Source organism: Crocuta crocuta, unplaced genomic scaffold (assembly GCF_008692635.1).
Source record: "Crocuta crocuta isolate KB4526 unplaced genomic scaffold, BGI_CrCroc_1.0 scaffold77, whole genome shotgun sequence".
In the NCBI taxonomy this organism is placed as follows: Eukaryota; Metazoa; Chordata; class Mammalia; order Carnivora; family Hyaenidae; genus Crocuta; species Crocuta crocuta.
In genome coordinates this window covers 6,206,278-6,226,844 of record NW_027532172.1, presented here as the reverse complement: position 1 = coordinate 6,226,844, position 20,567 = coordinate 6,206,278, and the positions used below count along the sequence as shown (strand labels likewise).

Genomic DNA, 20,567 nt, shown 5'->3' with positions numbered 1-20,567 from the left:
GCTCTCTGCTGTTGGGTGGCGGCGCCGCCGCCGCGAGGACGCGCAGGACACCTCTGCTGCGTGGACCGGCGGCGAGCTGGCGGGCGGCTCGCAGTGTGAGGAAGGTTGTGGGTTGGGCCCTTCCTGCTCTGGTGACGTCCCCGGACCTCCGTGGCCTAGGCCTGGGGAGAAACCAACCGGCTTTGCCGTCTGACTTGCGGTTCCGCTCCTCTGAGAGGCGGGCAAGATTGCTCGTTCTTCTGGAAGAATGCAGTGACCTGATGCCAATGTTGCGGGGAGGGTGCTGCCCCGTTTCTGAAACTGAGCCCTGTAGGTCTGTGAGGGCAGCGAGCCCCTTCGAGTTTCCTCGCCTTGTTCTGGTGCTTTGTGCTGGAGAGGGAAGGTTAATCCTAGAAGGCCTTTCTGCGGTACTTGGTTTCTTGTCATTGGAAAGTAATTCTTCCATAAGCGCGATTCCTACACGTCACCTCTGGTGCGCTCCGGAAGGGGATCCTCTTCTGTTTCTGTGAAACTGCCCGAGGTCTAAATACCACTTTAAATCCTCAAATGCAACCTTTTTTTTCCTGTGTAGGTGGGAGGGGCTTATACTCAGTTAGACTAAGGGAGGGCCCCGCTATCGCGCAGCCGAAGTTTCCCAGGACAAAATTGAACGATCTGAGAATCTGCTTTGCCTTCTTTGTTATTACACAATTCCCCATCAGAAATTTTTAAAATCTGTTCATGTATCAATTGCAAAAGTCACTTTTGATGTAGAATTTCAATCCTTTTCAGCTTTTTGTTTTAGTTATGGTGTTAGGGGAGTTCTAGGTTGTAGAGAAAAAAATACCCTTCTTTTTTCTAAGACAAGACATCAGATTTACAGTCTTGCCTAATGAAGTTTAAGAAAAAAGCTAAGGGCAAGTAAAGTTAGCAAATTTGATAATGATGGGGTAGTTCTTTTTAACATACTGTATTTTAAGAACAAAGTTAAAATTTAAAAAGAGGCTGAGGATGGAAAGAACTTCTTTGTTCTATCTTCTTCAGAATGTTACAAGTCTTAAGAACTCAGGACAAGCAGCAGAAATACATGCAACATGGTGACTGGTGAGTTAAAATCATTCATATGCTGAAAATACGTGTGCAGTCTTTTTCTTAGTGGTATTGAAACATTACACATCCTGCCAATCATTCTGGGTGCTGTCTGACAGAAACTAAGTGTTGGAAAATTGAAGATGTGGGAAAACTGCATCTTTGAATCCAGCCACAGTTTGCTGCTTGAACAATTTTCTTCTCTTGAAATGTAAGTCAGCGCAACGTTCAGGTTTTAGCATGACGACGCACCAGCTTTTCTAAGGACCTTAAATGAATGAAAGAAGAGCAGTAAAGTTTAACATACACTAAAAATTTAAATCTACCTTTTAGGCCTGTTTGTTCTGGAACATCTTTGTATTTATTAAATTTGAGATCTGACTTTTAAGTTGGCGTTTGTAGATGATATATTTTTTTGTAAGCTCATGAACTTCAATTTGCCTATTAGAAGATGTCCTACTTCCAGCCTTCAGTGATGAATAATTTGTGTACCTGTCACCAACCTTTTGCCTTTCCACCTCCCCTTTCCGGTTTTATGTTGCCATTTCACATAAAAGATCAAATAATTGTTCAAGTTTCTTGTAGATTTGAATTCCTCCAAAAAAAATAACCAACATCACGGGCTCTAGGTGTCTATTATGACCGCTTCAGAATCAGGGATCTCTTCCCTCAAGCTTGCATGCCATCTTTTAATTTAATCAGTTGTGTTTTGTCCTCCATGTGCCATGCTTCTTGCTTGTCTACTTTCTAAATGGTGACCCTTTATCTGTAGTAGACCTTTTATTTCTCAGCCTCAGAATGAGACGTTACACAAGCACCTGTTCTTTTGTGTTACTTTGTATTTAGTTGCCCTGCATTTTGTTATAGATGTTTTAAGTCCTCTGCAGGCTTCACTTAAATGCTTCATTTGTCACACTGAATTGTGATTTCTGATTGTGGCTGCATGAAGAAATGATAGATTAACTTCTTGCTTTGCTGAAAAGGTGAAAAGAATGAACCTTTGATGTCATACTTAAGGCTAGAGGAAAATTGTACGTAGAGCTTGTGGGCTGTATTGGAAAGCTTTTTTTCCTTTTTGAAATATCTATCTGTAAATTCAGATAATCTGTATAAAATTTAATGAAAAGTTATAAGGTGAACCACTGTGTAACTACCATCTCTTCAAGAAATAGAACAGTGTCAGCACCCTTGTACCCTTCATGGGTCCCTTCCTGGTCATAGCTTCTCAACCACTAGAGAGAATTACCATTCTGACTTATGTGATAATAACATTTTTTTTTTTCTCTTTTTACTTTTACCATCTTCATATCCCTCAACAAGGTAGTTTTATTTACTTTTGATTTTTGTAAATGGAATCATGCTGTAATTTGTTTTCCTTCTTTTAGTATTGTGAAATTCATCACGTTGTGTGCAGCTGTAGTTCATTTATTTGTTTCTTTATAGTATTCAGCTGTGTGACTATAGTGCAGTTAATTTACTTATTTATCAATTCTATTGATGGACATCTGGATTCCTTCCAGTTTGTAACAATGCTATTATGAACTTTCTTGTATAAGTACATTTGTATATGTGTGTGTCATATTCCTAGGAGTAGATTGCTGAGTTATATGGAAGGGATATTGTCAACTTCATTAGTTAATGCAAATTAGGTTGTGCCAATTTACAGCCCATTGATCTTTGGTGGGAATGTAAATTTATGTTCCTGGTTGAAAGTGTGTTGTCCAAAAATAGAACCATGGCAAAAAATGCCCCTAAATCAGGGGCTCCTCGGGACAGGTGAATGGTCACAAACCCTGTATTGTGTTAGTATCATTAAGAAGAGAGGTGTATCTCCCAATTTGCTTCTTTGAAATGACTCTTTATGTTAATTAGGACAAATGTGACTGTAATTCCTTAAAATAGAAATTGATTTCTTTTTTAATGTGAATGTGTTCTTCAAACCAGACTTAAAAAGCTATGAGGAGCTATTGCTAGAGTAGATGTGAACCATGAGAAGGGCCCAAGAACCTGACTAGGTAAACAGGAAGAGGCAGGTCTCTGAGGCAGCTCAGAGTTTCTTCTCTTAGTCCATCTCATATTCAAGACCCACTTTGTGGAGCTGCATGGGGAGCTGGGAAGAGGTATCAGAAAATTGAGGAGACCCAAGAAAGGATGATTCTGGTGAGTACTTAGGTCTTCCCTTAGTATATAAATAAAAAAAAGAAATTGGCAGAGATCTATGAAAATGTAATCAATTGTTGCTTTGAAATAACCTTTGTTCATCATACCTTCTAGTGATAAAACAATAAAAGTAATGATCATGATCACTTTCATACATTGAGGGCCTAAATCTGTGTCAGGCACTGTGCTAAGCTCCAGTAGAAGGTGGCATAGGGGAAATACTAGTGATTAATAGGTGCATACAAGTGAAAATTTCCTAGGCCTTCTGGTGTGGGATTTGGCTGTGTATTGTTTTGCAAAGCAGCTATGCTTGAAAGTATTCAGAAGCAAATACTTGTTAACAGACTTCCCTATACCAATAAGGTCCCAAGTGTTATCCTCACTCTTTCCTTTTCTAATGCCCAGAAATTGGGAGTACTCAACTATCCCTCCAGCTTCGTGTTTTTCTGAAGTATTTCAATTATTCTGTTTATTTACGCCTCTTCACCAAGCCTTTGACTTGGAGCTAATTAAGAATCTTGCTTCTTTGAGAGGAGTTTATCCATTTCTCTATTACCAAGGCTCACTCTTGTGTTTCTTGTGAGCAGCATCTTGAAGAGGTTAACGGGTCTTCATTATTATGCAGACTTTTGGTGCTTGATGATTTTGTCTTTTAAGAGTTTCAGATTTTGAGGGAAAAATCACGCTATGAACAGCTAGAATTTGTGTTACTGTTACTGTATAATCACTGTGTAAAAATAATAATGTTTTAATACAAATTGTGGAAAATACAGGAGAGCATTGGGATTCTGCCACCAAGGCATAATTACTGTTAACATTTAGGTGCAGTTTTTTCGTTTTTTTTTCCTTATATGCAAAAATAATACTGGGATATGTAAATACAATTGTATTGGTTCCCTTTTCACACATAATGTGTTTTTGTGTTGTTAAACTTAAACAAACATTGTGTTGAAGGGGTAAGGAATCTTCCAGGTATTAATATCTTTTTTTTTTTTAATGTTTTTTTTTATTTATTTCTAGGAGAGAGAGAGAGACAGGGTGAGCAGGGGAGGGTCAGAGAGAGAGGGAGACACAGACTGAAACAGGCTCCAGGCTCTGAGCTGGCAGTCAGCACAGAGCCCGACGCGGGGCTCGAACCCACGAACCGCGAGATCATGACCTAAGCGAAAGTCGGACGCTTAACCGACTAAGCCACCCAGGCGCCCCAATATCTTTTTTTTTTTAAGCTACTGTGTTACAGAACGATCTGTAGAATCACACAGTAATGCTTAGGAGACTATATGAAATTAGTATATAATAACAGTGGCATTTCAAGTCAGTGGGCAGAGGAATTTCAATAATTCAGTAAATGATGCAGGGACAAGTTGTTTTTGGAAAAAATATGGTTAGACTTTTACCTATGCAAAATAAATTTTAAATGGATCAAACAAAGCATTCTATTAAAAAATTACACTATAACTTAAAAAACTGTAGGTGAATAAAGACCTGATTTTTATGGTAGGAAGGACTTTTTCTGAGCATAAAAAAAGAAGAAACCATCACCACTATAGAAAATTTCTTTAATTTCTCTCCTTTTTTTTTACTCACTGACTAGCCTAAAATATTTAAATATATTTCTGAAACTTTCTCTCTACTGCGCCTTTTAAGCAGCACTTTCATGTCTCGTCAAATGCTGACTTTGTGTAGTTTCATTATTGAGATGGGTCAGTGTGGTGGATACTGCCAAGTGAGCAGGTTAAAAGGACAAGAAATGAAGCCATGTGTGTTTTAGTCTGTATAAATGGGCATATTGGAATGTTCTTTCAAATTCACCTTTTCCATTAAAATTTTAAGTTCTCCAGGTGGTTCCGGGATGGTTCAAGTCAGTGTAGCCTGCCAACTCTTGATTGCTGGGTTGTTGAGTTCGAGCCCCACATTGGGTGTAGAGATTACTTAAAAATAAAATCTTAAAAAAATTTTAAAGTTCTCCGTTGAATCCGTTATTGTTTAATATTTTTTAGCTCCCTCTGATTCGGTGGTTCTCAAGTGATTGTGTGGACTTGGGCAGAGTCAGTAAAGAACCTTCTAGAGGCTTAGTGAAAGAAAAAAGCAATGGGAATTGGGAAGCAGTGGCTTCTGCTTGAAGCTCTACTGACTTAGGCTCCAAGCTTGGAACACTGCAGAGCGTTTTATACTTTGTAGTTTGAACTGCTTAAAATACAAAAGGTGTTTTTATCATAAATTATTTCAAATATTTTCACAAGGATACAGAATAGAATCAATACCTGTTTATGGGCTTTTACCAACATTTTCTAAGTTTTATAGAATTTTTCCTACTTTAAGCTCTTGGTGTTGTGTGTGTGTGTTTAATGAACGCTTAAAGAATGAACTTTGAGGCTTTATAGCAGATTCATTTCCAAGCTTTTATTCCATTTTTTTTGAAAGCTGATTATTCATCCATCTAATTTGTTCTTCTTGGAATAAATTTATAGTTGGATTAGATTTTCTTAAGTAGTGACTTTTTTTAAGGTATTCTGGAAATACAGGATTTGTTTGGAGCAGAATGGTTTTATCATCTTTGGAATCTAGATTTTTTAAACAAATCTGTCCTGAGTTTAATTTGGTATGAAATGCTGTGTTCTAAAAGATTGATTAGAAGCTATACTCAACTTTGCTAAATGCTTGTCAGAAATAGAGGATGTGGTGAGGGGGTGCCTCAGTCTGTTGAGTTTTTCACTCCTGATTTTGGCTCAGTTCATGGTTATGAAATCAAGCCCCGTGTCCAGCTGAGCATGGAGCCTGCTTCGTAGTCTCTCTCCCTCTGTCTCTCTAACCCCCCTTGTGCTCTCTCTCTCTCTCTCAAATAAAAAAACAATTTTTTTATTAAAGAAAAGGATATGGCACTTTAATTTCCTCATCTTAATGGGAAATCTGGAGATACTCTAAAATTAATAAGTCTACAAATAAAGCTATGGAAGGTTTAAAGCTATGGAAGTGAACATGGCAAAAATAACAATGAGATTGGCAGGTGTTGGTGAGAGGAAGGTGGTTTAAATGCTCTAAACTTACCTTTCCTGAAGGACAGGTCAGTGTTTCAAATTGGTAGATAAAGAAAGCATACTTAGCTGTTTTGTTTTCTTGTTTTTTTCCTCCATTTTTCTGTACTGTTTGAATATTTTGTCCTAGAAAATGGATGTTACTTTTACAGTCCCCCTCGCCCCCCAGGAAACAAAAATCAAAAAACCAGGTGTAATTCTACCCTGAAAACTGAAGGAAACTTATTTCTAGGAAAAGAAGTTGGTGCAGTTCTTCTTTATATTTAATATTAGACTTTAGATGAATTTTAAGCCTCCCAATTACTGAAACCCGAAAGAGTGAAGGAAAATAAGTCACTAGGAAGATTCTAGAGACTGCCTTTACCAAGCAATATTTGTGTGAAAGTTTTCTGATTCTATAAACTTAATTTGCAATTTTTTTTGTTGTTGTGTTTGTTTGTGTTTATTTTCTCCCAGATTTGAGACAAAAAAAGGTTTTGCCCCATGGTTACCCATATTTTTTTAATGACTGCTTTGACACAGTATCAGTGATTCCAGTGCAGACAGTCTTCAGAATTCAAGCAGGGTCAGTATTTTATGGGAATGTAATTATTGAAGAAAATAAATTCGGGGAAATACAAATTTCAGTTGATCTCTGCCATTCTTTTTTTTTTTTTTATGTTTTATTTATTTCTGGGGGGGGGGGGGAGAGAGAGAGAGACCGAGAGAGAGAGAGACCACATGAGCAGGGGAGGGACAGAAAGAGAGGGTGTCACAGACTCTGAAACAGGCTCCAGGCTCTGAGCTGGCAGTCAGCACTGAGCCCGACGCGGGGCTCGAACCCACGAACTGCGAGATCATGACCTAAGAGAAAGTCGGACACTTAACCGACTAAGCCACCCAGGCGCCCGTCTGCCATTCTTTTATAATGGAGGTGGAAAACTGAAATATGTAGTAGCATGGTACAGAACCAGTTAATTGCAGTTCATATAGCTCTCCTTTGTCCCTTTTTGAGTAGAAGGGTAGATGTGATTAGGTATTTAGAGTCACATGTTGTGAATTTTGTGATGTTGTTAGGTCTGTATTATGAGAGATGCTTTCTTCAGAGAGAAATCCTAGTCATGATGCTATTATCGCAAGGGAGATTTGACACATAACGGTGTTAGTGTGGTGTATGATTGTGGGTCACCTACAGTGGAATGGCCTGCTCTGAACAGGTAACAGAAGGATGGGGTGTTTGGCCTTGGTGATGTTCTTACTCACTTGTACTATGGCCATTGTTGAGAGCTTAATTTTGAAGTCTTAAAGCAGACCTCTATAACAGCAGAGAGAAAGGAGAATGAGCAAGGCAAGTAGTTGAGAAGAGAAGTTGGAAGGGGACAAAGAGTTGTATTTAAGAAGATTAGAGGCCGGGGCGCCTGGGTGGCTTAGTTGGTTAAGCGTCCGACTTTCGCTTGGGTCATGATCTCGCGGTTCGTGGGTTCGAGCCCCGCGTCGGGCTCTGTGCTGACTGCCAGCTCAGAGCCTGGAGCCTGTTTCAGAGTCTGTGACTCCCTCTCTTTCTGACCCTCCCCTGCTCACGCTGTCTCTCTCTCTCCTAGAAATAAATAAAAACATTATAAAAAAAAATTAAAAAAAAAAAAAAAAGGAGATTAGAGGCCTTCAACAAAGGCTTTAACCTTGCAGTCACCTGGCCTGTGCTTGCTGTTCCCTGCACTCTATTGTGTTTGGGGTGTCCTGAGAAATAGAGGCTCTCCTCAGAGTAGTGGCCTAAGGTTTGATTTTAGGCAGGACAAGGTGTATGTGCTGTACTTTATTTATGGAGAAATATATTTACAGTGTATTATATGCATCATTATAAAAGATTTATTGTTGTGTCAATTCTGTAAGGAAAGCACCCAAATAAAACTTGTATACTAAGAGTGTCCCACAGGGGTGCCTGGATGGCTCAGTCGGTTAAGGTCTGATTTTGGCTCAGGTCATGATCTCGCAGTCTGTGAGGTTGAGCCCCACATCAGGCTCTGCTGACAGCTCAGAGCCTGGAGTCTGCTTCAGATTCTGTGTCTCCGTCTTTCTCTCTCTCTCTCTCTCTCTCTCTCTGCCCTCCCCTGCTTCCTTCCTCCCTCTCCTTCTCTCTCTCAAATAAATAAACATTGAGGGAAAAAAAGTGCCCCACAGAAATGTTGCCAATGTTAGTAACTTGATAGCATAAGGATCATAGGTATTCTTTGGTCTCACACTTATCTTGGATATATAGGTCCTTTTCCCAGGGTGTATACTGACTAATTACCAGGAGAAAGCTGAACATTTATGGTTTTAAGTTATAGATGTTACAAGAACAAAGAGCCATAATCCTTTTTGTTCTACATTGAGTTGAAATGTAACATATATGTATACACACATACACATACATGCATAGGTATACATAGGAAGCACCTACCATGTGTCAGCCATTCTGAGAGGATCAGGACTCAGTCTTGGGTGCCAGGAATTTAGAGCCAGGTGGAAGAGATGAGATGATTACCCATATGCCTTATATCTGTAACATAAGGCAGAACATCTGGGCAGTGAAAGAGAGACTGATATTTCTCGTGTTGATGCTTTTCTAGTCTTCTAGCCTTTCCTTGATGGCTCAGGGAAACAAATAAGTTTTCCACTTGCCATTGATAGAGTCTGGCAAAAATGTTCACTTGGTTTGTGTGACACTCATATCCGGCTTCTGCTTTTGTTCTGGAGGTGGTTCTGATCCAGGGGGGACGGAATGATATGAAAGCAGCAGTGGCAGGCCACTAACACTCCATAGATAGATTGCATGGTTGTCCCCCAGGTAATTGAGAATTACTATCCACCCCTGCAGATTAATTCTTGGGGTAAATACCCTGATAAAAAATTTGCAGAATTGATTTCTGAATTTTAGGAGTGACCTAGTTATTTAAAGTGCTATTCAGCTTCACCCACTAATTTTAACATTGGTTAGTACTTACCTAGTGTTGTCTATGTCTTTTTTTTTTTTTTTAATGTTTTTTAAATTTATTTATTTCTAGGAGAGAGAGAGACCGCATGAGCAGGCGAGGGTCAGAGAGAGAGGNTTTTTTTTTTTTTTTTTTTAATTTTTAATGTTTTTTATTTATTTCTGAGTGAGAGAGACAGCACGAGCAGATGAGGGTCAGAGAGAGAGGGAGATACAGAATCTGAAATAGGCTCCAGGCTCTGAGCTGGCTGTCAGCACAGAGCCTGACATGGGGCTCAATCCCATGAACCATGAGGTCCTGACCTGAGCTGAAGTCGGACGCTTAACCGACTGAGCCACCCAGGCACCCTGTCAGGTACTTTTCTAAATGTTCTATATTTAATCTTCATGTCAACTCTGTAAGGTAAGTACTATTTCATGTATCCCCGTTTTATACATAGGAAAAACTAAAGTTAACTAACTTGTCTAGGAAAGTTTTAGAGCTAAGGAGAGATTGAGCTGGAATTTGAACCTGGGCAAGGTAGCTCCAAAACCCATGCTTCTGACCAGTAAGCTATGCTACAAAAGAATGTGAGCAATATCTGGCAAACTGGGATTTTTGGTGTTTCTGGTGGGATATGAAGTATATATCCCCTTTCTCTCGGGTCTTGCTTACAGCTAGGTGCATATGTATTCTTCACTATAGGACATAGTTGGCAGTGGAAATTGAACATGTCAGTAGAAATCCCTGCTCTTAGCTTCCTTGGTTATCCTCTCTGTGATGGTCACAGAATAGTTTTGCATGTGACTTTTATTGTCTAGTGCTTGGCTCTGCAGAGAAAATGGCATTGGCCTATTGCTGGGTAGAGAGTGTGTTTTCAGTCTGTTTCATCTAGTACTGTGACGCATGCCTTTGTTTTTTTGTTTTCAGTGTGATAGTTTAAGAAATGTTTATAGAAGCAACTTTTAAACACTGTTAACTAAAAAAAAAATAGGTGGTACAATAAATTACTGTATTTTGGATTCCTGTATACAGCTGCCCTGAATATTCCACTCTGATGCAAGAGTGATTGATTGCTGTGTGCATTTCAAAATATGAAAACAATAGCATAATTTTGACTTCTGATCATTTTTTTTATTCCTAGGAACCCTAAGGACTCTGCAATATGAATAATTCTCTGGAGAACACCATTTCCTTTGAAGAGTACATCCGAGTAAAGGCGCGGTCTGTCCCGCAGCACAGGATGAAGGAATTTCTGGACTCACTAGCCTCTAAGGGGCCGGAAGCCCTTCAGGAATTCCAGCAGACAGCTACCACTACCATGGTGTACCAACAGGGTGGGAACTGCATTTATACAGACAGCACCGAAGTGGCTGGGTCTTTGCTTGAACTTGCCTGTCCAGTCACCACCAGTGTTCAGCCACAAACTCAACAAGAACAGCAGATTCAGGTTCAACAGCCACAGCAGGTTCAGGTAAAAGGGAGATATTGAGGTGCATCCTATTCAATAGATTTTTTTTTGCCATCAGGGTTTTGGTTAGTAGGAATGTCACCTCTATGTACAAACGTCCATAGTTATTTTCACTAAGGGGAATAGTCTGTGTTTTTTGAAACATTTTATTGAACACAATGGCTTTCATGTACAGTACAGACTAAAAATATTTTTGCAGCTATCATAACCCGAAAAGACTGTAGATACTTGCCATTTGCTTTGGAGAATTGAACAGTACAGAAATTAGAGGTCTTCTGGGATTGGACTTGGGATTTGACACAGGTGTGTGTAACTGAAGCTTCATTTTTGTCTGTCACCTTGAGCAGATCAAGAACATAGGAGGGGCTTATTCCTTAAAAGCATGACATTTGGAACTTATTTTAAAATGGAGTTGATCTATTTTAGTGATCTTCATTTAGTTGTATGGTTCCATGACTCAGGTCACTTGTAGATTTCTAGGTCTTCATTTACTGTTATATCACTCAAGAAATAATGCTTATTAATAATGAGCTTACAGAAAGAGGAGAAACTAATAAATTTGCTAAAAATTTAAAAGTGCCTCTTTAGGGGTTCCTCATATGAAACCAAAAGTGTGCTCCATTTATAAATGCTGCTTTTTTGCTATTGTCTATTGTGGTTCTATTTCATTTTGCCCTCAAATGCTTTTTCCACCAAGAGAATTGGAAAGGGAGTAGACTATGACAGAGGGGCAGGAATGTGGAGAGGTGTGTCTGGTAAGATAGAAGGACTGTGACCCCTTTTCTCCTTAGGGATGCAGGCAGGTATATTGGAAGGACATGGGCTCTCGAGTTCTATTCTTGGGTTTAAATCTGGCTTGACCTCCTATTCATTGACATGATTTAAAATTTTTCAGCCCTAGATTTTTCATGTGCTAAATAGGGATAATATTTAGTGAGACTGAATGAGACCAGAAAACATCTGGCACACGGAGGAATGCAGTCATTATTTATTCCATTTCTTGTAAGGAAGGAAGGGTACAGGAAAGGTAGATAAGAGAAGCCTGGCTTTTTGGTTCAAGAAATTATTCTGCTGTTATTTACAGCTTGGACTTCCTTTTTCATAAGATTAAAACAGTTTGGAATGGGGCATCTGGCTGGCTAAGTTTGGTAGAGCATGAGGAGCATGCAACTCTTGATCCTTGGGATCATGAGTTCAAGCCCCATATGCATGTAGAACTTGGCTTTAAGAAAAAAGGAAGGTAGTGGGCACCTGGGTGACTTAGTCAATTTAGCGTCCAACTTGATTTTAGCTCAGGTCACAATTTCATGGTTTGTGGGATCACGCCCTGCATCAGGCTCTGCATTGACATCACAGAGCCTGCTTGGAATTCTCTCTCGCCTTCCCCTCTCTCTGCCCATCCCCTGCTCGCACTCACTCTTTCTCGCTCTCTTTCTCTCACTCTCAAAATAAGTAAACATTAAAAAAAAAAAAAAAAGGAAGGGGAGAAAAATGGTTTGGAATTTGAGTTTATAAGTGTTTGAGACTTTATGTTCAAGATGGCTGATTGAGGCCACCTGTTAACTTCATTATCTTTTCCTAAAACCCTGTAAATAAAAGAAGTGTAAATGATAATCCATGAAACAGTTTTAATATGTTGGACTCATAAGAACACACATTTTCTCCATTCTAAGCAACTTAAAAGATTTTTTTTTTAAATATTTTTATTTATTTCTAGGAGAGAGAGAGAGAGAGAGAGACAGCGTGAGCAGGGGAGGGTCAGAGAGAGAGGGAGACACAGACTCTGAAATAGGCTCCAGGCTCTGAGCTGGCAGTCAGCACAGAGCCTGACGCGGGGCTCGAACCCACGAACTGCGAGATCATGACCTAAGCGAAAGCCGGACGCCCAACCAACTAAGCCACCCAGGCGCCCCAAAAGATATTTTTTAAAAAGTGTTGGAAAAAACAAGTGCCATCAAAAAACCACTAAATCTGGGGCACGTGGGTGGCTCAGTTTGTTGAGTGTCTGACTCTTGATTTCAGCTCAGGTCATGATCCTAGGGTTGTGGGATCGAGCCCTGTGTCAGCATGGAGTTTAAGATTATCTCTCTCCTCCTCTGCTAGTCTCCCCTGCTCATGTGACTGGCTCTCTCTGAAATAAAAAAAAACAACACTAAACCTGAGAAATTGCTGAGAGAGGAAGCAAACAGAATCAGGCAAGAGAAGCATTCATGTAAAAGAGAACTTTTAGAGAAGGTGGAACAGTTCTCAGGGTGCTGTAAGCCAAGAAGTGAAGGATACAAAGCAAAATTCTCCCCTGGGACAGCCTCAGACTCCCACAGGTTGGGACTTGACCAAGGGTTTAGAACACAAATTTGCATACATATGTCTGCATGTATTATGAGTATAGTTGACCCTTGAACAACATAGGTTTCAACTAGACAAAGTTTTTTTTGATAAATACAGTATAGTACTGGAAATGTGTCTTAGGATTTTCTTAATAACATTTTTTTCTCTAGTTTGTTATAAGAATATATAATGAAAGTAAACAAAATATGTGTTAATTGATGGTTTTAGTTATCAATAAGGCTTCTAGTCAATAGTAGGCTATTAATAGTTAAGTTTCTCAGGAGTCAAAAGTTTTATAGGTCGATTTCTGGTTGCAAAGGAGTTGGGGCCCCTAGCCCCGTGTTCTTCAAGGGTCAGCTGTGATAGGTACCAAGTATAGTATGAAGGCAGCTCTCCTAATAGGCGGGGAAAGGATATATTCTATTAGTGGAGTAAGACAGTCAGTCTACTACTCTTGGAAATAAAGTCAGATACCTCTCCTAATACAATCCAGATGGGTTAAAGAGATAAACATGAAACAATAAAACCATTAAAAGACAGTATAGAAAATTTTTGTGATTTTAGATTGTGGAAAGCCTTCCTAAAGAAGAAAGTAAACTCTGAGATAGCTTTACCCAATCTTTTTTACCCTGAAGGAGTACCTTATTTGAAATAATTTTCAGGTCTCAGGGAACCCCTGCATAAAAATAACTTTGGGCACCTGGGTGACTCAGTCATTAAGCATCTGATTTCCACTCAGGTCATGATCTCACTAGTTAGCGAGTTTGAGTCCCATTAGGGTGAGCTCACCCCTCTACCCCCAACTTTTCCCTCTCTTTTTCCCTCTCTCTCTCTTTTCCTCTCTCTCTCTTTCCAACTCTCTCTCTTTTCCCTCTCTTTCTTTGCCTCTCACTCACTTGTGCACACAGTCTTCAAAAAAAAATTACTGTATTTAAATATCTCAGAACGTTAGCTTGATCAGCAAGTTAGAGGCATAATAATATAATTTTAATAATAACTGTCAGTGTTCTTTTGATACATTTTTTTGTGATATTACATTTTGGCCAACTTATTAGGGTATCTTTTTTTGTGTGGTTCTCTTCCCCACATAGGTTATCAATATTAATTCAAGTTATTAGTATATATTTCTTCTTAAAAAAATTTCTTCCTTGAGCATTTTTTGCCTTATTCAAGTGGTCCTAAAAATCTTATCACAAATTTCTGTCATCCAAGTTGCTGAGATAGGGATTGTGGTATGTGATATATGCAAGAGTAGTTTTCTTCGCCTCTTTAAAATTAAAAGTGATCTTTTAGCCAAGCTTTCTTGGACCAAACAGTAGTTATTCCTAGTTTACCTTTCTTGAGACTAATCTTTCTTTCCTTTTCATAAGTTTTAAATTAAAGCCCCTTAAGGAAGGGGCATTTGGGTGGCGCAGTGAATTAAGTGACCAACTTTGGCTCAGGTCATGATCTCATGGTTTGGAAGTTCAAGCCCTGCATAGGGCTCTGTGCTGACAGCTCAGAGCCTGGAGCCTGCCTCAGATTCTGTGTCTCCCTCTCTCTCTGCCCTTCCCCCACCTCTCAAAAATAAATAAACATGAAAAAAAGTTTTAGAAAACTAATATATTTTCATCAATAACTGACTTAAGCCAGATAGGCATTAATTTTTTTATTTTTTAATTAAAAAATTTTTAATGTTTTATTTCTGAGAGACAGAGACAGCATGAGCAGGGGAGGGTCAGAGAGAGAGAGAGAGAGAGAGAGAGAGAGAGAGGGAGAATCTGAAGCAGGCTCCAGGCTTTGAGCTGTCAGCACAGAGCCTGACACAGGGCTCAAACCCATGAACCGTAAGATCATGACCTGAACCAAAGTTGGACACCCAGTCGACTGAGCCACCCAGGCGCCCCGGGAATCAATTTTTTCAAAACTTGGCTTTGGGGCCGCCTGAGTGGCTCAGTCGGTTAAGCGTCCGACTTCGGCTCAGGTCATGATCTCACAGTTCGAGGGGTCGAGCCCTGTGTCGGGCTGTGTGCTGACAGCTAGCTCAGAGCCTGGAGCCTGGTTCAGATTCTGTGTCTCCCTCTCTCTCTGACCCTCCCCTGCTCTCGCTGTTTCTCTCTCTCTCAGAAATAAATAAAAACATTAAAAAAAAAAACAACAACAAAGTAATTACGTCCTTAGAACAGTTTTAGTGAATTGGTGGGAGACAGAGGTGCATGTTAATTAGAAGAGTAGCTATCTGAATAAGTCTTACTGTGTTCCTTTACTCTCTATTACTAACATACTCTTCAGACTACCAAAAGTGTGGGTTTTTTTTCCCATATTGACCAATTCTCCGACACCAGCTTGCTGTCCTACAATTCAGTCTGACACCGTCTACCTGGAATTAGCATAAGGTCCTACAAGTTAAGGGATCAGTTCTACAAGATTGCCCCCCAGCTCAGACACCATAGGTTATGATAATACATCAGGTTATCATCTGTACTTCTGATTGATCAGCTATCAATTGGGGTTCTCACTGCCCCTCCTCAGGTTTCATAATTGGTTAGAACAATTCACAGAGCTCAGGGAAACATGTTTACTGGTATATTGTGTAATAAATGATGAAATAGAGGATACAAATGAATAACCAGATAAAGACATAGAGGCGCTTCTGTCCCTATGGAGTTGGGGTACACCACCCTTCTGGCATGTACGTGAATGTATTTATCAACACAGTTCCCTGAACCCCATATTTTTGGGATTTTTATGGAGCCTACAGCACATGTGTATGATCCATTAGTAAATCAATTCCTAGCCCCTCTATTTTTTTTAAATGTTTTTATTTCTTTCTGAGAGAGAGACAGTGTGAGCAGGGGAGGGTCAGAGAGAGAGGGAGATACAGAATCTGAAGCAGCCTCCAGGCTCTAAGCTAGCTGTCAGCACAGGGCCCAACGTGGGACTCAAACCCACGTGGGACTCAAACCCACGAACCGTGAGATCATGACCTGAGCTGAAGTCAGACGCTTACCCAACTGAGCCACCCAGGTGCTCCCTAGCCCCTCTTCTTTAGAGAGTGGAGTGTGAGGCTGAAAGTTCCAAGCTTTTTAAAAAATTTTTTTCTTAATGTTTTATTTATTTTCAAGAGAGACAGAGTGTGAGTGGAGGAGGGGCAGAGAGAGGGTGACAGAATTGAAAGTAGGCTCCAGGCTCTTGGGCTGTCAGCACAGAGGCCCATGTGGGGCTCAAATCCATGAACTGTGAGATCATGACCTGAGCTGAAGTTGGCCACTTAACCAACTGAGCCACCCAGGCACCCCTGAAAGTACCAAGTTTTAATCATGGTTTGGTCTTATCAGTGACCAGCCTCCATTCAGGAGCCCTCTACGAGTTGTCTCATTAGAACACAAGATGCTCCTGGCACTTTTATTATCACTTAGGAAATTAACAAAGGTTTTGGGAGCTTAAGCCAGGAACCAGAGAGACCAAAATACATATTTATTACATCACAGTATCCTACATCTATTTAAGATAAGGAGGTACTCTCTGAAGGCAAAAACAAGAGCTCCCATGTAAATGCCTTGACAATGTACAATACTAGGAAAGGCCCAAGCTTCCTGTTCCTGGTTAGGTCAGCCTGAGCTGAGTGAAAGAGATTCATTTGGATCTTCCCTTACAAGAGCCCTCTTGAGTTGGGTGCTTCCTAAAGCATCCACTTGAAGTTAAATGCATTTGCCAGAGAGAAGGACTTCTGATGGTGAATCCCAGGGGTCGGGTTTCACTTACCACCCATAGAATTGCTTGTTTCTTCTCTGCCTTTATACAGGGCTTCATACAAGACTGGTTGGCCAAATGGGCCTCACAAAGTGAAGGATTCTTTGAGGAAGGAGACGTCTCATCACTTGCTTCTTTTGGTGCTAGCAGTAAAGATCTCAAGGCTTAAGTGGCTCAAAGTGCATCTCTTCCCCTTTTGTCATTTCAGCTTTTGTCCCTCTTTTCTCTTTTTCTTCTTGTTGCACATTTCCTCCATGCTGGATGGTCCCTAAGCCCTCATCCTAGTGTGAGCTGCTGGGAATGAGGAAAATTAATCAAGAGCCAGACTTGGCTCTGAGACAAAGAGTTCAGTCTGCCTCAGCTACTTTAGATGTGTCATCCTAGGCAAGTGATTTAACCACATAGAGTCCATTTCCTGAAAATAAAAGAATTTATGTTGTAGTTACTTTGAGGATTACATCAAACACTAGGTTATAAGCACATTGTCTGGCACATAGTAATCCTCAATAAATGAACACTAGCTGATGTTGTTTTCTTTTTCCACTTCTCATTAATGCCATTCCTACCTAAGGCCGCAGTTGCCTTTCAGACTTTTGAAAGTATCCAAACATTTGTAAATAAGGATTCTCACACTGTTGGTAATATGTCATTTTTTATCCCTTTTTTCTTTTAATACATAAACTGTTAACAGATGCAGTTCAAATCTCTAATACCCTTTTAAACAACCCCCTTTCCCAAGGTAAATACTGTTTTAAAGTTTTCAGCTTGGTGTGATATTTTCTGTATCCATCTGGGTATTGGTATTTAGTTACAAATATTAGACGCATTCCCCTGCATTCCCCTTCATCCCCCTCGTTTGTTCAGAAAAAATTGAAGGATAGCAGTTAACTCAGGGAATGTGTGGGAGGGCCAGAGAATGGGTCTTGGAGGCTGTGCATCCAGGAATAGGACTCAGGTCACATTGCTGTCTTGTTTTGGCAGAGACTTTCTGCCGTACTCCCGGACCCAGGTCCTTACCCAACCACAGTCTCTCATTGGGATCTATGCTGTCCTGCTCCATTTCTGCCATATTCTTCCACTCTCACCAGAAAGTGGAGGTTGTGGTTCCTGCTACCTCATGTTGCTCCCTTCTGAGTCCAAATTTCATGCAGTGTGTCTAATTTGGGAAGCTTTGATCACATGCCTGCATTCTAGCTGCAGAAGACGTTGTTGGGACAGTGATTCTGGCTTCTGCTTTGAGAGACAGTGCTCATAATATGATGTTTTCTGCAAACATGGGTTTGTAGCCAAAAACAGGACTACAGTCAGCTTCTCTCTCACAGGCACTTTGTGGGCTGATTGAGATCCTGATTGGTTTGGTGAGCCATTTATTGCTGCCTTTTCTGGCCCTTCATGCCCAGCCTTTTGCCCACATTTAAATTTCTTCCCTGACCATATTTTTAAGTTCATTTGTATAATAAGAGTTTGGCAGGGGTGCCTGGGTGGCTCNTTCATGCCCAGCCTTTTGCCCACATTTAAATTTCTTCCCTGACCATATTTTTAAGTTCATTTGTATAAGAGTTTGGCAGGGGTGCCTGGGTGGCTTAGTTGGGTAAGCATCTGACTTCAGTTGAGGTCCTGATCTCACAGTTTGTGAGTTCAAGCCCTGCGTCAGCCAGCTCAGAACCTGGGGCCTGCTTTGAATTCTGTGTCTCCCTCTCTGACTGCCACTCCCCCACTCATATTCATTCTTTCTCTCTCTCTCTCTCTCCCCCCCCCCCAAAAAAGAAAACATTAAAAACTTTAAAACGTTAACAAAGTTTGGCAAATGCTTAATACTTGGATAAAGACTACCATTTTTCAGAAGAGTGTATTTGAACGGTGAAATTCTATCAAGGTCCCTAAAGTTCTGCTAGACTAGTTGTTAAAAGGCTTGGTTCCTAGGTGTATGATTCCTCACCTAGTGGGGTCTCCTGCCAGCACACTGAACACTATCCTCAATAATCCATCCTCAGTGAGACTCAGAACATGAAATGGAATGTGAGCTACATATATTGTTGTAAGTTTTCTAGTAGACTCTTTTTTTTTTTTTTAAAGTAATCCCTACACCCAACATGGGGTTCGAACTCATGACCCTGAGTTCAGGAGTAGCATGGTCTTCTACTGCCAGGCACCCCTAGTAGCCTCTTTTCTAAAGGGGATAAAAGAGGTGAAATTGGGGCGCCTGGATAGCTCAGTCAGTTGAGTGTCCGACTTCGGCTCAGGTCATGAGTGAAATTGATTTTTTAAATCACATTTTATTTGATCTAATATAGTTTTTCAGCATGATAGTATAATATTACTGATAAACTATTTTACCCTCTTTTGATACAATTCCCTGACATCTGGTTATGTTTTGTAGTTGTGGCACATTATTTGTAACACATTATAGTTGGAACATCTCAAGTGGTTGTCAGCTAAATGGAACTAACGGGTATTAGACCAGTGGGGTTTCAGAGAAATTTAAGAGAAGAATTATTCTTTCTTGTGGAAATAAGAAAATTTAAAATTGTTTATGAGGAGAACCTGGGGGGCTCAGTTAAGTGATGGGGTCTGTGCTGACAGTGTGCTGACAATGCAGAGCCTGTTTGGGCTCCTCTGTCTTCCTCACTCTCTGCCCCTCCCTTTCTTACTCTCTCAGAAATAAATAAGTAAACTTAAAAAAATTTTTTAAATTGTTTATGAGGTGGAATTTGGAAATTGACCCGGCATACTCAGTTTATTCTGTTTAAATACTATTTTTAATATTTATTTTTGAGAGAGACAGCAGGAGCATGTGCACATGCGTGTAGGTGGGGTAGGGGCAAAGAGGGAGGGGGACAGAGGATCTGAAGCCTGCTCTGTGCTGACAGCAGAGAGCCCCATGCAGGGCTGGAACTCATGTATTGCAAGATCATGACCTGGCTGAAGTTGGATGCTTAATTAACTCAGCTACACAGGCATCCCAGTTTATTCTCCTTAATTTTTTAAAAAAATTATTTACTTCTTAATTTTTTTAATGTTTTACTTATTTCTGAGAGAGGGAGGGAGAGACCGCGTGAGCAGGGGAGGGTCAGAGAGAAGGAGACACAGAATCCGAAGCAGGCTCCAGGCTCCGAGCTAGCTGTTAGCACAGAGCCTGACATGGGGCTCGAGCCCACGAACCGTGAGATCATGACCTGAGCGGAAGTCGGATGCCCAGCTGACTGAGCCACCCAGGTGTCCCTATTCTCCTTTATTTAAATAAAAATAAATTTTGCTCATGCTCTCTCTCAGAAATAAATAAAACATTACAAAAAAAGAATCTAATAAAAAAATATTTTGAGAGAGCAAGCACAAGTGGGGGAGGAGCAGAGAGAGAGGAAGAGAGAGAATCCTAAGCATGTACTGTGCTGTCAGCATGGAGCCTGATACAGGCCCTAACTCCAACCATGAGATCATGATCTGACCCAAAACCAAGACATGAATGCTCAACCAGCTTAGCCACCCAGGACCCCTATTCTCCTTTAAATGAAATCTTGGTTTTACACTTTAGCCAGAATGAAAACAAAAAAATACAGAAATTACAAAACAAAAAAATACAGAATATTAGTTTGTTTAGTTTCAGTGATTGGAAGAAAAGATTCCTAATAGAGGTAGTAATACATGTGTTGCTTCATGGTTCCTCATTGCTTCTTAGAGTACTTAGTCCTAATTTGAGTTGAGCTCTGGTTCTGAATACTTAGGTTTTCAACACTGAGGAAAAAGAAAAAGATTATCCATCTGCACACTAATTAAGAACATTGACAAATGGGGTCCAATAAAATTTCTAGACTAGTGGTTATCAAACTTTAGGGTGCATTAAAA

The 20,567-nt window shown here is 40.3% G+C and overlaps 1 protein-coding gene across 4 annotated transcripts in view; it reads left to right on the top strand.

Annotated features, from left to right (window-relative positions):
- Positions 1–55: 55 nt before the first annotated feature.
- QRICH1 (glutamine rich 1) overlaps positions 56–20,567 on the top strand; it is a 52,461-nt gene continuing 31,949 nt past the window's right edge. Inside the window, exons 1-4 of one of the 4 annotated variants that reach the window (XM_077777179.1) lie at positions 56–313; positions 1,024–1,083; positions 3,013–3,228; positions 10,338–10,667. In XM_077777179.1, coding sequence (XP_077633305.1) covers positions 10,359–10,667 — 309 coding nt within the window. In that variant the 5' untranslated portion in view covers positions 56–313; positions 1,024–1,083; positions 3,013–3,228; positions 10,338–10,358. Of the gene's footprint in view, positions 314–1,023; positions 1,084–2,159; positions 3,229–6,745; positions 6,829–10,337; positions 10,668–20,567 lie in introns of those variants that run through there. The other 3 variants (XM_077777182.1, XM_077777180.1, XM_077777181.1) reach the window with 3 other exon arrangements.